Raw genomic sequence first — 17,624 nt, forward strand, 5'->3', positions numbered from 1 at the left:
CTTCAGTACTACAATGTAATTAACACAGTAATTTGAGCTGTTTCTTGGAAAAATACTTTATAGTCCTGCTCCTGGTAAAGTGTAGCTTTCTTTATACTTGTGTGAATAATGAGGAAGTTGCATTATGGTGCTTAAGATCTATGCTATTGCAAAGGATATCTGCTGTACTAGTTGTCTGGTTTATTTTATGAAAACACATATTTTAAAAAACTCTGTAGAGAGACAGAGAGGCCCAATAAAGGAAGAAACATTAATATAAGTAAGTAGTGTATCTGAGAGATAATAGTAAATTACATAATTTTATGTAGCATGGAAGTTAGGTGGAATAAGGTTGAACAATGTCTTGTGAGAAGAATCTCAGTTGCATAAATAAATGTTTGTTTTTAACAGTTTATTCTGTTTTTCTTAGGTTCACCAGTTCAGTAACAAATCTACAGAAATGGCATTAAGAGTTGCATCACTTGACTATCTTGGAACTGTAGCTGCAAGACTGAGAAAAGATGCAGTCACTAGCAAAATGGATCAAGGATCTATAGCCAGAATCCTCAAACAGGTGTGTGAAAGATCCCGTGCCAGCTGGATTGAGATGTATCCATTCAAATACTTGAAAATTTTAAAGATGTTTTAAAAACTGGCATTTTGGAGAACCAGATTTCTGAATCAAATATACTCAATTTATAAGTGTCACATTTGTTAGCTCATGTCTTTCTTGCACCATCTCTTTAGTAATCGTATGAAGTGGTTAATTACAGTGGTTAAGCCAGTTTTCTTGTGACAATACAGAAGAAATAATGGAGCAACAGTTGGATTCTGTCTTAAGAGGCCTTACAAATATGTATGTATGTGCATTTGCTATTGTGAAGTGGTAACTCAGCTTCTGGCACTCATATACAAGCTTTAGAAAGTTAAACTACTAGGCCTGTAAGGTTAGTTTTTGTGTGATGTAGCTGGTATTGGTCATCTTTTTTTTTTTTTTTAACTGTATGTGCATATACCTTTCATTAGGGGGTGCATATTTGCATTTCTGCTAATGCTGCTCAATTATCAAAGCAATGCATGCATTTGGGCTCTATACAGTACATAGTATGATAAGAAAATTTCAGATCTTACATGTTCTTTTAAAAACGTGGACTTGCACGTTTCTGATGGACACTATGCATTTCTTTCTGAACTGCTAACTGTTCTCAGCGTGATCTGAAGTTGAGTACTCATATGAAGTTCATTTCCCTTTCAGTTACCTGAAAAGACTACAGATCTGTTACATGTAGTTTATAATGAATGTTATAGATTTATGTTGAAGGAAAAACTTATGCACTTTACAGGCATTCAAATAAAGAATCAAAATTCATCTACTCCTTTATGAGGCTGATACTTCCCATAACTTCTGTCAATTAGAATGTTCTACAACATACAGTGTCAAATCTTCATGTCCGTGGCTTAATATAATCTATACTTCTATGTTCTAAGGGCTTATAACTCTGATCTGTTGGCAGCAATTCTGACAGTTCTACATTAGACTTCGTAGGGACATACTTTCGAAGAATCCTTTTCTCTTTCCTTATTTCCAGAAGTTATAATAGTATTGAAAGATATTCCAAAAAGATAAATACCTGTGCAGTGACCTGAATTTTTTCTGTTTGTTTCGGCGTTTTTACAGGATCAGGCAGTAACTAAGCATGGGCATCTGCAGAAAATAAAATTGCTGGGGGCAGTTGAGTGCTAACAGCATTTTTTTCAGTTACGCAGGAAACTTAACATCAGTGATAGTAGACAGTACCATCTGTGCATTGTGGAAGGTGTGTACTATACAGTACCCAGTCAGGGTAGACAGTGTGTTGTTTATAAATTATTTGTAACATAAGAACAAATAAATACTTGGAAACGTGTACGTGACAGCTAAGCTTCACGAACAGCAAGAAAATAAGATGATCCATTGGTAGACATACTTGGCTATCATCATCGGAAACTTAAGTTGTTATTCCCATTCAGAAATGAACTTGTACCTCTACAGATTTTTCTTTCCTGCTGAACTGAATACTTAGACTCCAGATATTTCCTTCTATGCTCTGATATCATTACCAGGATATTCCCCAATGACTGATGAATGCTTATAACTTTCTCTACTGTGGTTTGGACTCATGACCCATAGAATTAGATATAGGAGAAAATGTGTTCTGTTTTGACATTTTTAAACAGTAGATTTTTTTCATAGAAATCTGTCATAGATTTTCAAGTTTATTTGAACACATGTGCATGCTTTTCATTATTTATCTCTAGATACACTGATGTTCTGGGCTTGTAACTGTACCTTTCTCCACTTGCTGATGTTTGCAAGCTATATTATGTGCTGTATTTGTGACAAGATTCTCAATCTGTGCTGTTCATACAGAAGTAAAAATGGTTGTAAGTTATGAGTTTTATTGCTAAAGAAGAAAAATGTTTTGTAGCTGAAGAATTTTAAGCCAGAAATTATTCATCTACTTTTATTATGAATTTTGAGTATGATTTGTTGTGGGCTTCACATTTTCTCTTTGTTTGTTCTGGATTTTTTGTTTGAAAATAGGTAGGCAGTTAAGGTTCATCAAGCAACTCTTCTATTCAGCTAGTTATCCACAGAATTTAACATTGGTTGAAGGCTGGGATTTTGAATCATAATCTGAACATATATTAGGGTGCCAAATATATATATATAAACCTATATTAGTATTATGTGCATTGTAGACATGTTTTAAACTCTTGAACCCCTTCACTTTGAAAAAAAAAATCCTTTTGTGTGCTGTAACATCAGCAACTGCAAGGACCTGTGTATTTCGGTATAATACTAAGGAAAAAAGGGTGGTTGATGGCTTAGTTTTATGCTGTCTTGTAGATGTTGAGGAAGTTAGTTCATGAGTTTGCTTTTATGCTGTTTTTTAGGTGTTGAGAAAGTTAGTTTCTGACTCAGGCACAAGTTCATTGATACTGATTTATTCACCATAACCTGTATATGGGGAGAAGTACATTGTCTCATGGTCATATACGAGATCATTTTTTGATTTGCATAGGCTAGAACTATTTAAGAGATCAGGATATACACAGAATCATAGAATAGTTTGGGTTGGAAGGGACCTTTAAAAGTCATTTTGTCCACCCCCCCTGCAATGAGCAGGGATGTCTTCAACTAGACCAGGTTGCTCAGAGCCCCAACCAACCTGTCCTTGAATGTTTCCAGGATGGGGCATCTACCACCTCTCTGGGCAACCTGTTCCTGTGTTTCACCACCCCTCATTGTAAAAACTTTCTTCCTTACACCTATCTAAATCTACCCTCTTTTAGTTTAAAACCATTACCCCTTGTCCTACTGCTGCAGGTCCTATTAAAAAGTCTGTCCTTGTCTTTCTTATAAGCCCCCTTTAAGTACTGAAAGGCCACAATAAGGTCTCCCTAGAGCCTTCTCTTCTCCAGGCTGAACAACCCCAACTCTCTCAGCCTGTCTTCATAGGAGAGGTGTTCCACCCCTCTGATCATTTCTGTGGCCCTCCTCTGGACCCGCTCCAACAGGTCCATGTCTTTCCTGTGCTGAGGACTCCAGAGCTGGATGCAGTACTCCAGGGAGGGGTCTCACAAGAGCAGAGTAGCGGGGCAGAATCATGACCACACTTCTTTTGATGCAGCCCAGGATATGGTGGGCTTTTTGGGCTGCAGGCACACGTTGCCAGCTCATGTCCAGTTTTTCATCACCAGTACCCCCAAGTCCTTCTCCACAGGGCTGCTCTTAATCCCTTCACCCCCCAGCCTGTATTGAAACCAGGGATTGCCCTTGGCACTTGGCCTTGTTGAACCTCATGAGATTCACATGACGCCACTTCTTGAGCTTGTCCGGGTTCCTCTGAATGGCATCCCCTCCCTCAGACACGTCAACTGCACCACTCAGCTTAGTGAGATCTGCAAATTTGCTGAGGGTGGACTCGATCCAACTGTCTATGTCATTGATGAAGATATTAAACAGTACTGGTCCCAGTATGGACACCTAAGGGACACCACTCATCACTGATATCCATCCAGACATTGAGGTGTTGACCAGTACTCTCTGTATGCAACCATCCAAACAACTCCTTATCCACCAAACAGCCCATCCATCAAATCCATTTCTTTCCAGTTTAGAGAGAAGGATGTTGTGGGGGACTGTGTTAAAGGTCTTTTACAGAAGTCCAGATAGATGACATCCATAGCTCTTCCCCTGTCCACTGATCTAGTCACTCTGTCAGAGAGGGCCACTAGATTGGTCAGGCAGGACTTTACCTTGGTGAAGCCATGCTGGCTGACTCGAATCACCTCCCTGTCCTCCATGTACCTTATATACATATAGGAAATGTAAGTATTTCCTCTTAAATAGCCTCTTGGAAAAAAATACATTCTCTTTTTAACATTCATACGGTTTTGATATTACAAACCTGATACATAGTCTCCAGCACTGGTTTTCAGATGAGTATTTCATATCTAGTGCTTTTTGTGCATCTTAGAAGTGCTTCACATACAGTAGGTGACATATTTTTTAAATGTGTGTTTGTTCTCAAGCTTTTTGACTGGTAGAAACTTAGTTGGAGCTCAGAGAGCATGATTCTTTACTGCTGGAGCTCAGAGGTGTTTGGGAACAACCTCTGTAAGTTTTTTCCTGGATTGAGAACTCTTCCTGCACTTTGTATGGATGCTTTATCCCTGAAAACAGTTATACCAGATATTTTTGCAAAGAGCTAAGTTATTTTTATTTCGTTGAAGTTTTCCATACCTTTTTACTGTTGTGTGTTTAATATTTCTTCTTATTTTATTATTTTGCCTTTTATCCCTTGTTCACCTGAGAATTCACTGTTTCGATATTTAATATTGGTGAGACAGCTAATGATGACTTTTATAGGTTAAACCTTGTGTCAGTCTGCTGTGTGTGATTTCAGCCCTTCGTTTTTCCTCCGTGACAGAGGGTCTTCACACAAGATCATAGAATGAAAATTAATCAAATCAGTCGTCCTGTTTTAAAAACCAGTCTTATTCTGCTCTTAATCTTTTTTAGATTTTAGAGACACAGTCTAATTTGTTTCAGCCTCTATGCAGTTTCTAAGCAATTGGTTAAAAAATTGTTAAAGTTCTGCAGTTACCAAAACAACTGATTTCAGTGTGGCTTATATGTGGACATGCAGATTTTCAGATGATAATTACCACTGTGCAATATCTGTTTTATAACTATCTTTCTATTTCTGACAGGTTTCAGGAGGAGAAGATGAAATTCAACAGCTGCAAAAGGCTTTGCTAGATTATCTGGATGAGAACACAGAAACTGATGCATCATTAGTGGTAAATTTCAGCTTTCTGGTGTCAAGTGTATATAAAAATAATTTCAGTAATGTGTACTGACTAAAATGATTTTCAGTTATGCATATTAGTGTTTCAACCTAACATATACTGTTGATTGTGTTTTCCAAAATATTGTTGATGCATTAGATTCACTTAATCTCATTATAAATCTGTTATTTTTCCTTTTCTGTATCTGTTGTTTTTGTTTTCTGTGCATTCTGCTATATTCCTCCAGTTTTCTCGGAAGTTTTATGTAGCTCAGTGGTTCCGTGATACAACTATGGAGACAGAAAAAGCAATTAAATCTCAGAAGGATGAGGATTCATCTGAAGGAACTCATCATGCAAAAGATGTTGAAACCACAGGACAAATCATGCACAGAGCAGAAAGTCGCAAAAAGTTTCTTCGCAGCATCATTAAAACTGCTCCATCTCAGTTCAGTATATTCAAGTATGTTTCAGTACCACTTATTTCTTTATTAGCCATGCATTTGATGTTTTAAATAATTTTTGATAAGCATGTCCTAATTAACACATGGAATTTGTTGCAGGATGAATTCTGATACTGTGGACTACGAAGATGCGTGTTTGATTGTTCGCTACTTGGCCTCTATGAGGCCGTTTGCCCAGAGCTTCGATATTTATTTGACACAGGTAAACTGTGCCGGAAGTCTTGGTACAGTGAAACACAGTTGGTTTCTGATTCCAAACACTTTTGCTGTAGTGTGCCATATCTGTTCATTGTTGAGCACAGGTATTTAACTGGCCATGATGACACCATGTGCTTTCATATTCTGTATTGATGACATAAGTGATTATGTTTCATTTTCTTGCATGTGTTTCATATGTCACATTGTACCTACATTATTTTATTTGTCCATGTATGTGTATGGCAAAATCATTACAATTAGATGCACACAGTAAGAGGATAATTACAAAATGTTGAAATCGTTTTCAGAGTTTCAGTAAGATGCATGCTCATTTGGTAATATTAACTCATGAAATTGAGCTTGATTTGATTTGAAAATAAAGCCAGCTTGGTCAGTTGCTTGCAGTGCATGTTACTGTCACTTTGGAAGCTGTCATTTGACCGGTGTTGTTTCTTTGCTTTTCCTGGGAGAAGAGCGCTAAGATGTTGGCATGGTGACATGTTTGAACTCCAGTATTAGTTTAGGTTGTGTTACTTATATTGATCTGCATACAGACCCATTATTAAAATTATAGTGCGCAAATCCAACTCTCCTGTTAAAAGAACCATGGTGAAAGCCACAACTGAATGACAAAAGCAGAGTTTGAAATAAAGGGACTTAAAGTGAACATACAGACTGTGTAAATCCTGTTTGGACCAGTCTTAGAGGTGTAGCAAATCCTAGTAAATATCCATGCTCAGTTATCAGTGCCACAGAACATCACTTGCATGTACCTTTTTACTGTCTGAGTAGATATACTGAATTTTTAGTAGACAGATATTCTTACATTAGTTAAATTGTTTGCATGCTATTCTGCTGCATTCTTGCTTGTTAAACGTTGTTTGCTACTTTCCCAAAGCAACTGAATCTTTTTTTTGTTCTCTTATTAGATTCTGCGTGTACTTGGTGAAAATGCAATTGCTGTTCGAACAAAAGCCATGAAGTGTTTGTCTGAGGTTGTTGCTGTAGACCCCAGTATTCTAGCCAGGGTAAAAAAGGAAATATCTGTCATGCACATACGTTCTTCTGTCATGCTTAAAATAAATCTTCATTTCTTATTTTGAATACGTTTCATTTGTTCTTTTTAGCTGGATATGCAACGAGGTGTTCATGGACGGTTAATGGATAACTCCACTAGTGTACGCGAAGCAGCGGTGGAGCTGCTTGGCCGATTTGTGCTCTGTCGTCCTCAGCTTGCTGAGCAGTATTATGACATGCTGATTGAAAGAATATTGGTATGGTGACTTGTGATATTTATGATAAAATAAGTGGCATTGGAAAATTTGTTTTTAACTGAGTTTATGTGTTTAATAATATGGAATGATGATCCCAAGAGTAAATTATATCTTACTGTTTTAATGAGGAGCATCATGCTTTTAAGACCAGCCTTGTAAAATGCAACACTTGTTTCCAGTGAGGCTTTGTTACATCCAAAGGTAAATATATATAGAAAGTTGTACTGCATCGGAATCAGGATTATATTCCTTTTGATTCCATTATTAAGGCACAAATTAGGTGAAATGAGGGATTTTGCCACATCTGTCAAGTCTGAGATATGGGTCACTGGGGGCAGTTCAGTAGTGTGGGTGATAAAGAAAGATCTACAACACAGTAATCTAAAGATGCTATTTGTAATCCAAAAGAAAAGAAAGAGAAAACTACTTTGCTTTTCTGTACTATTCTTAGTGTTTTAAAAGGCTTCTTATTAGAATTTTTGTACAAAAACTGATTTTTGTCTGGGTGTTCAGGTAAAATACAACGTTAATTTAACTGTAAGATAAAACTAGCTCTTAGCATCCACGTCAGGTTTTTAGTCAATTACTACTCATTTGCTATAGTTACATCATAAAACATGTTTGTGAAGGGTTTTGAAAAAGCTTTGTGTGCATATAAGCATGCATAAAGCAGTTCATCCTGACATTCAGATTCAACAGGATTTGAATAAGGTAATATGAAGTGAAGCTCCTCATCCATCTCCTTAGACAAAGCCTAGGAAAATGAAAAAGACTGCTGCATGTATCTTATCCATAAGCTTTATCCAAAGACTTGAATTATTACAGTTCAGAGCTACAAATAATCTTGTGTGTTCCAACAAAGTAACTAATGCATCATCACATCTACTTGTCAACTCTTGAATTAAGAAGTGGAATTATACATTTGCAACATCATGAGCTCTTAGGTAGGAGGGTATAAATGGAGGAAGCATTTCAGCATTCTGGGGACTCAGCCAGAACCTTTAGAATTGTTGCAAATAAAGTGATACTGCTGACCTTTTGTATCAGTGCACTCCACAATATTTTAGCTGGCTTTTCTAAATAAATTTTGCAAGTCAGATTGGGTGATCTTCAAATATTAATTCATATTTCTCATTTGTTTTCAAGAGTGTAACGCTTTTCTCTTCACAGGATACTGGTATCAGTGTCAGAAAAAGAGTCATAAAGATACTTAGGGATATCTGCATTGAACAGCCGACGTTTCCCAAAATTACAGAGATGTGCGTAAAAATGATTCGGAGAGTCAATGATGAAGAAGGCATTAAGGTAGAATGAAACATATCCTTCAGGATTTTAATTATTTTTATTTTAGTGTTTCTATATTTTGCCCCCCCAAAAAAATCAAAAAAGTATTGGATTGCTCCTTTGTAATATTTATGACTTTCATTCACTTTTAATTTTTGAGAGCAGATATCTTGGCTTTCTAAAATGCTCTCTGACTTGTTTTTCTTTCTGTTCTGTCTTCTATTTTCTTAAAGTTCTTGCTGACAAAAGATTTTTAGAAGTTACTTTCTAGAAATTTTTTTTCTTCCTCCAAGTGTTGTCTCTGGTACTTCTAACAGGTAAAATTGACACATAAAGCTTCTTTCTGCAAACAAAATAAACTTTAAGTCAAAATTAAACACTTGATGTCAAGATATGCCAGATTTGTAAATTCTGCATATAAAAATTATAAAGTATTCATCTGTGCTAATCTTGCATTAATTCTGAATATTCATTGAATCAGTTATTCCCCCTAAAATGTTACTTGCATGATCATACTCTACTCTTTGTGCAATGTATATGCAGAAGGGCACAAAACAAAGATCATGTGTTAAATCATAAACCTGACAATGATGGTTTTGTTTGATTTGGCAAAATAATTTTAAAATTGTTGGGTAATTAAGAACACACCTGTAATAATTTTGTATCACATTTTCAGTAGGATTTGAAATTTGAAACTTTAAAGCTGCAGCATATATTTTTACCACTTGAGATAGGTTAATGCCAAGTGCTTTCTGAGAAGACTGTTAATCAAGAAGTAGATAAACAGCTGGATCCAAGGTGCTGCTGGGAAAGGAGGATGACCTTGTTCTGTCTGCTCCTTCCCCTTGCCTTTCTAGCAACATCAGAAAAAATGAGGCATTATCTTCAATGTGTTTTTTATGTTTCCATGAATGAGGAAAGCTTCTTACAATGATATGCCTTATTAGTAATTTGGGAATAATTTTGTTCACTTTCATTCTGTTCCATTTTTTCCTCCATCCTAAAACATTGGAAGGGAATGTACTTCCTGTGTTTGGATATAGAGACTTGGCTTCTTTCTCTTTCCCACCTTGTCACAGCTGCTTTGAAAACTCCAAAGTAACCTACCATTGCTGCTAGTTCTGCTGTAGAAATCATAATCTTGTGTTCAGTTGTCAGCTTCTCAGGGTGCTGTGTTTTCCTGAGGAATGCAAATTAATGCAGGAAGGTGGTAACTGAATTTTCCGTAGCATCAGTTTCCAGTGATCATTTTGCTGAAGCTTGCTTAGAGGTCATTATAGCTCCTGTAATAGTAGCTCTGGGTCTGTCTCAGATAACATTTCCTACAACAGTCTCACTTAGGTTGATGATTCCTTATGAAATGGCATGCGTCGTCAACAAATCTATTGTATGGATGTATTAGAAATAATACCTGCATGGCAACATAAGTTTATTTATTTCTACTAATATTTTTTTTCCTTCAGAAATTAGTAAATGAGACATTCCAGAAGCTCTGGTTTACTCCAACTCCACACCATGACAAAGAAGCAATGACAAGGAAAATACTAAACATCACTGATGTGGTATGTTAAATAAATTTGAGTTAAGTTGTGTGCAAAATTTGGTTATGCTTTTAGTGTCTTTGAAATGTTGTCTGTAGTTTTTTAGAATACAGTAATTTCATTGTCAGATGGTTTTCTTTTCATATCTCCTGGCATTGAATATATGCTAAAATTATTCATCTGATGGAACAGGCTGTAGGAAACTTTAAATGCTCACTACTCTGCTGGCAATGGTAACTGGGACCACACTATATTCAGGTTGTATAAAATAGTTGTTCAGTTAAAACACAACAAATTTCTATTAAATTTAACATTTTCCAGGAGTTGCTAGTAGCAGCATAGAGTTAAGCCTAACTAAGAAGTTGTCTCTTAAAACAAAATTTTCCTCAAACAATTGATAACTTTTATTTTGAAAGGTTAATATACAGGCTCATGTTCTCACTCAGGGTAAACTAGTATCTGCATAATTGTATCTACTTTTTAGGAGCAGCAAATTAAATAGCATGTCTCCAAAATAACAAAACCTGTTTCAAATAAAATGCTTTAATTTGTAGTGAAAATGTGTTGTGTAAAACCAGTGTGCTGAGAAGGTGTTTTAATATAAATTATACCAAGATGTAAATATCAAATAAAAGTACTCACTTCATTACTTAAAATTATGGCTTTAAACTTCATCCTGCTTTTCAATATTTTTACAAAATGGTAGTCTAGTGTGCACTTTTCCAGCCTGAGAAGTCAGTCAATTTGACTTCAGCTTAATTCTTAAGTTCTCCTGCTGATTCTACATGGGAGCACCTGTGAGCTGTTCCTGACATATGATACCAGTGAAGGCTTGGTTTGTTTATATAAAAATTTGTATATACCTATATATACATGCATGTTCATTTTTAATATGTCAGGCTTGTATTTGTGCTTTAATCTGTCCAAAACGTTCTACAAAACCAAAATTTGGTTTACATTAGAGCCGGCAATCTTCAGCAAAATATGTAGGCTTTGTGTTGTATGGCATATAAATTCTGGGGTCACTTAAATGGTGAGAATCATTTTTCAGATGCAGAAGACAGTTTCTGATCTCCAAAGATACAAAAACCATTGTACTGAACGCATATGAAAATTCATGTATGCATGTTTACTGGTCTTTTAAGATGACATCTGTATTGAAGTAATTTTTCCTCAGATGCCTTTTTTATTAACCAGTTTATTCTAAAAAATACTTCTAGGTTGCAGCTTGTAGAGATACAGGGTATGATTGGTTTGAACAGCTTCTTCAAAATGTAAGTAATGAATTTTGAATGTATGGTACATCATTGTTAGAACTTTAACATTTCTTTACTAAAATGCATAGAAGGGGGACTACAAGAGCAATCCTTTACAGTAGACAAATTCAATTCATGCCCTTTAAACATCTGACCTTTTTTTTAAACTCCAGTGGTACAATTTTCTTTGTCTCTGACATTAGTTTCTGTCTTTCAATATGATCTGTTTTAAAAACACTTCTTGGTTTCAGGACGGGTTTTGTTTGTTTGTTTTTAATTTCATAGTCTCTTCAGTAATGAGTGACATAACATGAAGTCCACAGCTAAGATACTTAATTCTGAAAAGAAGCATCTGGGGTAGTGTAGATTTTTTTTAAATGGTAGATAAGTGTATTTTCACATCCAATATATCTGTTACAGTTTGTAGGAGCAGTGAATCTTCAGAGTATAGGTTACTTCTACATTACATTTTACTCTGATTATTCTAAGAATTGAGCTTGCTTTGTTTATATCTTTTAACCTGTGTTATTCTCCTCTACATCTTGTATGCAGTGGTTAATTTTCAAGCAAAAAAAACCCCTTTTGATGTTACTTTAGCCTGGGGTGCCATGAGTAGCCAAGTAAACCAGAGCCTCTTAATGCCTGCACTGAAGACTAGCATATGGTCTCAGTCCTTCTTAGATATTAAAGCATCTTCATGGACTCAATTTCAGTACCTGAAGTCATATGGAAGAAGGCTAACTGATTAAAATGTTCATAAAACTGTGTTTCTTCTTCATCTGATATTTTTGCTTAGTGTCAAAAGCAACATTCCTTCTGAATTTGCTCTTTTTTTCCCCTAAGCATTTTAAAAGCCTTCTAGCTCCTATTAGTTACTGCTGACAAGAAGGACTACATTGTTTTCTGCATTATTTCATTAAGCATGAAGTTAGCTTTCATCCCAATGCAAAAATCAGTAGAACTTTTCTGTAGTCTTCTGGTTTTTTTATTGCAGTTAATTTTTCTTTACTTGTCTTGCATTTTGGTTTGATTTTTTTACTTCCCTTAATTTTTTCTTCACCATTTAACTTTTATAGAGAAGTTAAATAAATACTTTTGTAATGAGAAATCCTTATGTATCTGTAGTAATTGTTATGGAACCACCATGCACCCAACGTAAATGAATGCACCTTTAATACTAAATCATTGTCTGTTTCATCTGCTACAGCTGTTGAAATCAGAAGAGGATGCCTCATATAAACCTGTGAAGAAAGCCTGTACTCAACTTGTTGACAATTTGGTTGAGCACATTCTTAAATATGAGGAATCTTTATCAGGTAATATTATTTACAACCCAGTAGCTAAACTCCTTTGAATTTTATATGATACTGTAAAAGCGGTTATTCAAATTACTATTGTGAAAGGTTACTGTTGCAGAATTCCTGTTACAAAACTGATGTTAATGAATTACTGCTTTTAAGTTCAGTATGAACTTTTGAGCACTGTATAATAATTTCACTAGCTAACCACAATAACCGAATTACTTTTAAAATAACATGTTCAAACTTTTAGATCACTAAAACAAACATGGCAGGTTTTATTCGCATTAGTATGTTCTGCAGTTGTAATAGGAATCATTGGCTGGGCCAGTGTTTTGTGTACAGTAAGTAGTTTAAAAACTAGTAATGTCTTTGAAACATCTTTGCATCTTTTTTCACATATTTTGTGATCATGTATGTCATGGTTTAAGCCTAGCGAGCCACTAGGCACCATGCATCTCCTTGCTCACTACCCCTCCTCCCAATGGGATGGGGAGGAGAATTGGAAAAAAAAAGTAAAACTCATGGGTTGAGGTAAGAGCGATTTAATAACTCAAGTAAAATAAAATGTAATACTAATACTACTACTAATAATAATGATGAAAAGGAATATAATAAAATAAAAAAATAAAACCCAGGAAAAGACAAGTGATACACAGCGCAGTTACTCACCACCCACTGACCAATGCCCAAGCAGCAATCTGCCCCTTCCAACCAACTCCCCCAGTTTATATAGTGAGCATGATGTTTTATGGTATGGAATATGTTAACAAATGTTAACACATTATGTTCTTATCTCTAATCTAGTAAGAATAATCTGTATTGATCTTGAAAGAGATGTAATGAAAGAGATACTCAAATGAAATTTAAGCCCTATGTTTTTCGTTGATCAAACATTACTTGTACTTAATATCCTTTTTGTATTTGTATTTTCTAATCTTTTGCAGATTCTGACAACAAAGGTGTGAATTCTGGTCGCTTGGTTGCTTGCATAACCACTTTGTTCTTATTCAGCAAAATCAGGCCCCAGCTAATGGTCAAACATGCCATGACCATGCAGCCATATCTGACCACTAAATGTAGTGTAAGTAGAGAAAATCAGTCTTATTTTCCCCAGATAATTAAGCATGGAAATGAATGGCTGTCTTGTATACTTGATGAAATTGAAGGTAGGGAAAGAAAAATTAGAATTATGGTTTTATTTCATGGGCATCATAGCTTCTGAAGATACTAGATCCTTTTGATGATCTCTGTAGCTTCTAAGATGCTGTTCCTCACTCTCTAACTGCACATTTTACAGCCAAATGAAACTGAAACCTGTGCTCCCTCTTTCCCTGGAGCACTAAGACCCAGTTTTTCACCTGTTATGAAATAATTTCTTAGAATTGTTTTGTTTTATAGTCACAGTCTTAGAAGTAGTTAATATTTAACATATGAATCTTAAGACTAAGGATATGGTTTCACAAGATAGAGTGATCTAACATATAGCAAATATATCAGAAGGAAAATGTCCTGTTGAATCCTCTTCTGTACTTCACCTCTCATTTCCCTAGCTCTAGTGTTTTTATATTCCCCTGTAAGACAGTTTAGCTCACAATGTAATGCGGAACCCCCAGCCTCCGGTAAAATGCCCCACCTTCTCTGAAACACTGTGGCACTTTCTGCCATTTTGATTAGCACAGTTGGCCCAGTGAAGGTTTTGATGAAGCCCTGATCTGGCAGAAGGAGCAAGGCAGGATCATGCAGCCATGGCTCAAGAAGGAGCTTGGGTGGGTGGCAGCAATCCATTACATTAGGTCAGCTGCTCAGGGCAGGCCTGAGAGTAATTGTTATCAGTTTGGATTGTAGATAGAGCCTAGCATTTTCCAGGTTCAGCCCTGGAGCATTCTCTAGGCACATTTAAAACAGAATTTTAGAGCTGCTTATGATCAAACAGTATAGGAAAGGGTTATCTGATTATTTACTTGCTGCAACCCATTTAGTGGGTTACGTCGGTTTTGTACTTGTACAGGTTGAGATGAATTGTAGAATTAACCATTGTCAGCTTGAATATGTTAAACAGCTTGATAGTAGCATTTGGGAATTATCCTATCCTGATTAGTCAGCTTGATTCGTCAAAAAAGTCAATTTCTAGCAGGATGTATCTTTAATAGGTAAATGTTTTCCATAGGTTCCTCACTTACAATACATATACAGTTGTCATAATGCAAACCAGTAATAATTTTAATTGTAATTTCTACATTTGTGGTCATTATTACCTATTTTGTTTAAGGCACCTTGAGTCATAGCACAACTTCATTTTTGTTGCTGACACCTGTTTCCAGGTGTTTTGTGTTCTCTAGTGTGCATGTGGCAGGAAGAGTTCCTATATTTATTGTGGGACTCCAAAAATTATCAGGACTAAAGTTTTCAGGTCTGTCACAGCCTTGATGAGAGGTGAAGTTGTACTCATACAGATTTTTTCCAGAAGTTCTGTAGAAAACATAACTAGCTTTCATAATAATACATAATTTAATAGCAGATGTAAGCTATATAAATACTCTTTTACATGTTTATCAGATATCTTACATGAGTTGGGAGTTTTGACTATCAGTGCATATTAATAATACTTAGCTTATAGGTAATACAGCCAGAATTTTAAATGCTATAAATACTGTTGTTTCAGACCCAGAATGATTTCATGGTGATCTGCAATGTTGCAAAAATCTTAGAGCTTGTAGTGCCGCTGATGGAGCACCCAAGTGAGACCTTTCTTGCCACTATTGAGGAAGACCTCATGAAACTCATCATCAAATATGGCATGACAGTAAGCTTTTAATTGCTACTATTCAGTTGATTCCTTTTTATGTTGTGAAGTAGATGGTTATGATTTAAAGAAAGTCTGTCTTCATTATAAAGATAACTTTTGAGTCATGAAAACCAGTGTACGTGGTTTGCTGGAGTTTGTATGTGTTGTTATATTTTAATGAGTTTGAGCAGGTTTTCAGAGCAGTCTAGGACATGGTCGTTGCATCCGTTAGATCATTAGTTATAGTTCAGCATAGCGTTTTCCTACATAACTTCAGAAAAACCTCAATTTTAACTTCTAAATATATAATTCATTTGGTCTTTCTTGCTCCTAGGTTGTTCAGCATTGTGTGAGCTGTCTTGGGGCTGTTGTGAACAAGGTCACCCAGAACTATAAATTTGTGTGGTCCTGTTTTAATAGATACTATGGTAAGTAAAATCACAACATGTAATTGTCGCTTTTCAGTTTTGGCTATAAGTCTTATCTTAGGGATACACCATGATTAAACACTGTGATCAAAACTTTTATCTTACTGCAGGAGCACTTTCGAAATTAAAAAGTCAACACCAAGAAGACCCCAACAGTACAATACTTACTGCCAATAAACCAGCACTCCTTAGATCACTTTTCACTGTTGGAGCACTGTGTCGGCATTTTGATTTTGATCAAGAAGATTTTAAGGGCAACAGTAAGGTAAAATAACTTGTATTTACTCTCCATGTCTTAGATACATTGAATGCTCCACTTTAATTTGAAAGCACATTATTCCTAAGCCCTCAAAGCTATATATTTTTTCATAATACATACAATATGGCTTTTTGGTTTTTAAATAAGTGGTTTTGCAAAGGCCATGCAGTAAGATTATGCTTCTCCTTTCTGATATTTATGCTTTTTATAAGAGATTAAAACAATCTGTTTCATCTTCAAATAGCTATTATTTTTGTTTTAATTTGCTCAGGTTAACATTAAGGATAAAGTACTTGAACTGCTGATGTATTTTACAAAGCATTCAGATGAAGAAGTACAGACAAAAGCCATTATTGGCCTTGGTAAGAAATATTAATAGTTTTTATTATTCTGCTACAGTAAAAATCCGTGCGTATCGGTAGGAACTCATGTATTTGTATAGTGGCAAGGGAGTTTGTTTAAAATCAAAATTTACTGTGTTTTATTTGAGAACTGGCTATGGAAAAGTTGTGAAAGGGTTGCTAGTTGCATACTTCTGCAGCAGAGTGGATGCTTTTGACAGTGAATGCCTTTCGATGTGTGACCAAGTCTTAAAGTGCAGCAGATTTCCAAAGTAATTGAGATGTTGTTTTTTCTCCACGTGCAAGTATGTTGTAACTCCAAATCTTGTTTTTCAGTGCACAAGTTATGGTTAAAGAACAACTGGAAAAAGTGCTGGAAGAACTGAGCATTTTAAGTGTAGGAGCAGATATTCTGCAGGAGTCAAGGGAACTCTGGCAGTTTATACCAACTGGGGGTTGCTCTGAGATTTTACAAGGCATTGAGATGATGTCATAGTCCGGATATTACAGTTTGTTTTGGATTTTGGCTGTATTTAATTTTTTTAAATAGATTTTTTATCTGAAGGCATTAGTGTGGTATTTCAGTGACTTGCAGTACTACATGAACTGCCATTGAGTGGTTTGTACCATGTTCATCCTCTGCTTAAGGACAAAAACTGTACATGTGAGAGAATCTTGTCTGGGGAGATAGGCCTTGGTTTCTGGAAGAGTTCAGTTTATGGTTATGGCTTAGTTGAAAGAAAGTTGTCTCCGAGGCCTGTGAACTTGCATTGTATAATTTAACTGTGGACAAGAATTTGCCTCTCTGTATTGCTGTTTAGGTGGCTTTTTAGATATCCTGCTTCAATTCAGGCTAGGAAGGGCTCCGAGGATAAAAACCAAGACTGAATCTTGATTTCATACTCTGTGAGAAACCATTTCAGACAGCTGAGCGGGATTAATGGCTTTGGAGTTGCCTCTGCTGCAGGAGCAATGCTATGGTTTTCTGGACTAGTTGGAGTTTTTCTAGGTATTACATCAAGGTGCACAATACTTACTGTAGTCCAGTCCAGTTTAATTGTCATCTACAGAATATTGCACGTGGGATAGGGGCCGTTTCCTACCCATAGACATGGTTGTTTTGCTCATGGATATGGAGAATGTTGGATTCACCAAAAATGTTTCTAAATTATAGACTG

The 17,624-nt window shown here is 35.9% G+C and overlaps 1 protein-coding gene across 5 annotated transcripts in view; it reads left to right on the forward strand.

Moving 5' to 3' along the window:
• The window catches only part of NIPBL (Nipped-B homolog (Drosophila)), a 170,086-nt gene that overhangs the window by 141,598 nt on the left and 10,864 nt on the right, over positions 1 to 17,624 (forward strand). For all 5 annotated transcript variants that reach the window (XM_010565659.1, XM_010565663.1, XM_010565661.1 and 2 more), the window contains 15 exons: positions 410 to 553; positions 5,239 to 5,328; positions 5,564 to 5,778; positions 5,879 to 5,981; positions 6,907 to 7,005; positions 7,105 to 7,251; positions 8,422 to 8,556; positions 9,999 to 10,097; positions 11,297 to 11,350; positions 12,540 to 12,648; positions 13,578 to 13,714; positions 15,296 to 15,436; positions 15,753 to 15,846; positions 15,957 to 16,111; positions 16,377 to 16,467. In XM_010565659.1, coding sequence (XP_010563961.1) covers positions 410 to 553; positions 5,239 to 5,328; positions 5,564 to 5,778; positions 5,879 to 5,981; positions 6,907 to 7,005; positions 7,105 to 7,251; positions 8,422 to 8,556; positions 9,999 to 10,097; positions 11,297 to 11,350; positions 12,540 to 12,648; positions 13,578 to 13,714; positions 15,296 to 15,436; positions 15,753 to 15,846; positions 15,957 to 16,111; positions 16,377 to 16,467 — 1,813 coding nt within the window. The remainder of the gene's footprint in view (positions 1 to 409; positions 554 to 5,238; positions 5,329 to 5,563; positions 5,779 to 5,878; positions 5,982 to 6,906; positions 7,006 to 7,104; positions 7,252 to 8,421; positions 8,557 to 9,998; positions 10,098 to 11,296; positions 11,351 to 12,539; positions 12,649 to 13,577; positions 13,715 to 15,295; positions 15,437 to 15,752; positions 15,847 to 15,956; positions 16,112 to 16,376; positions 16,468 to 17,624) is intronic.

The sequence above is a fragment of the Haliaeetus leucocephalus genome, unplaced genomic scaffold (genome assembly GCF_000737465.1).
Source record: "Haliaeetus leucocephalus isolate CR32 unplaced genomic scaffold, Haliaeetus_leucocephalus-4.0 Scaffold194, whole genome shotgun sequence".
Taxonomy (NCBI): Eukaryota; Metazoa; Chordata; class Aves; order Accipitriformes; family Accipitridae; genus Haliaeetus; species Haliaeetus leucocephalus.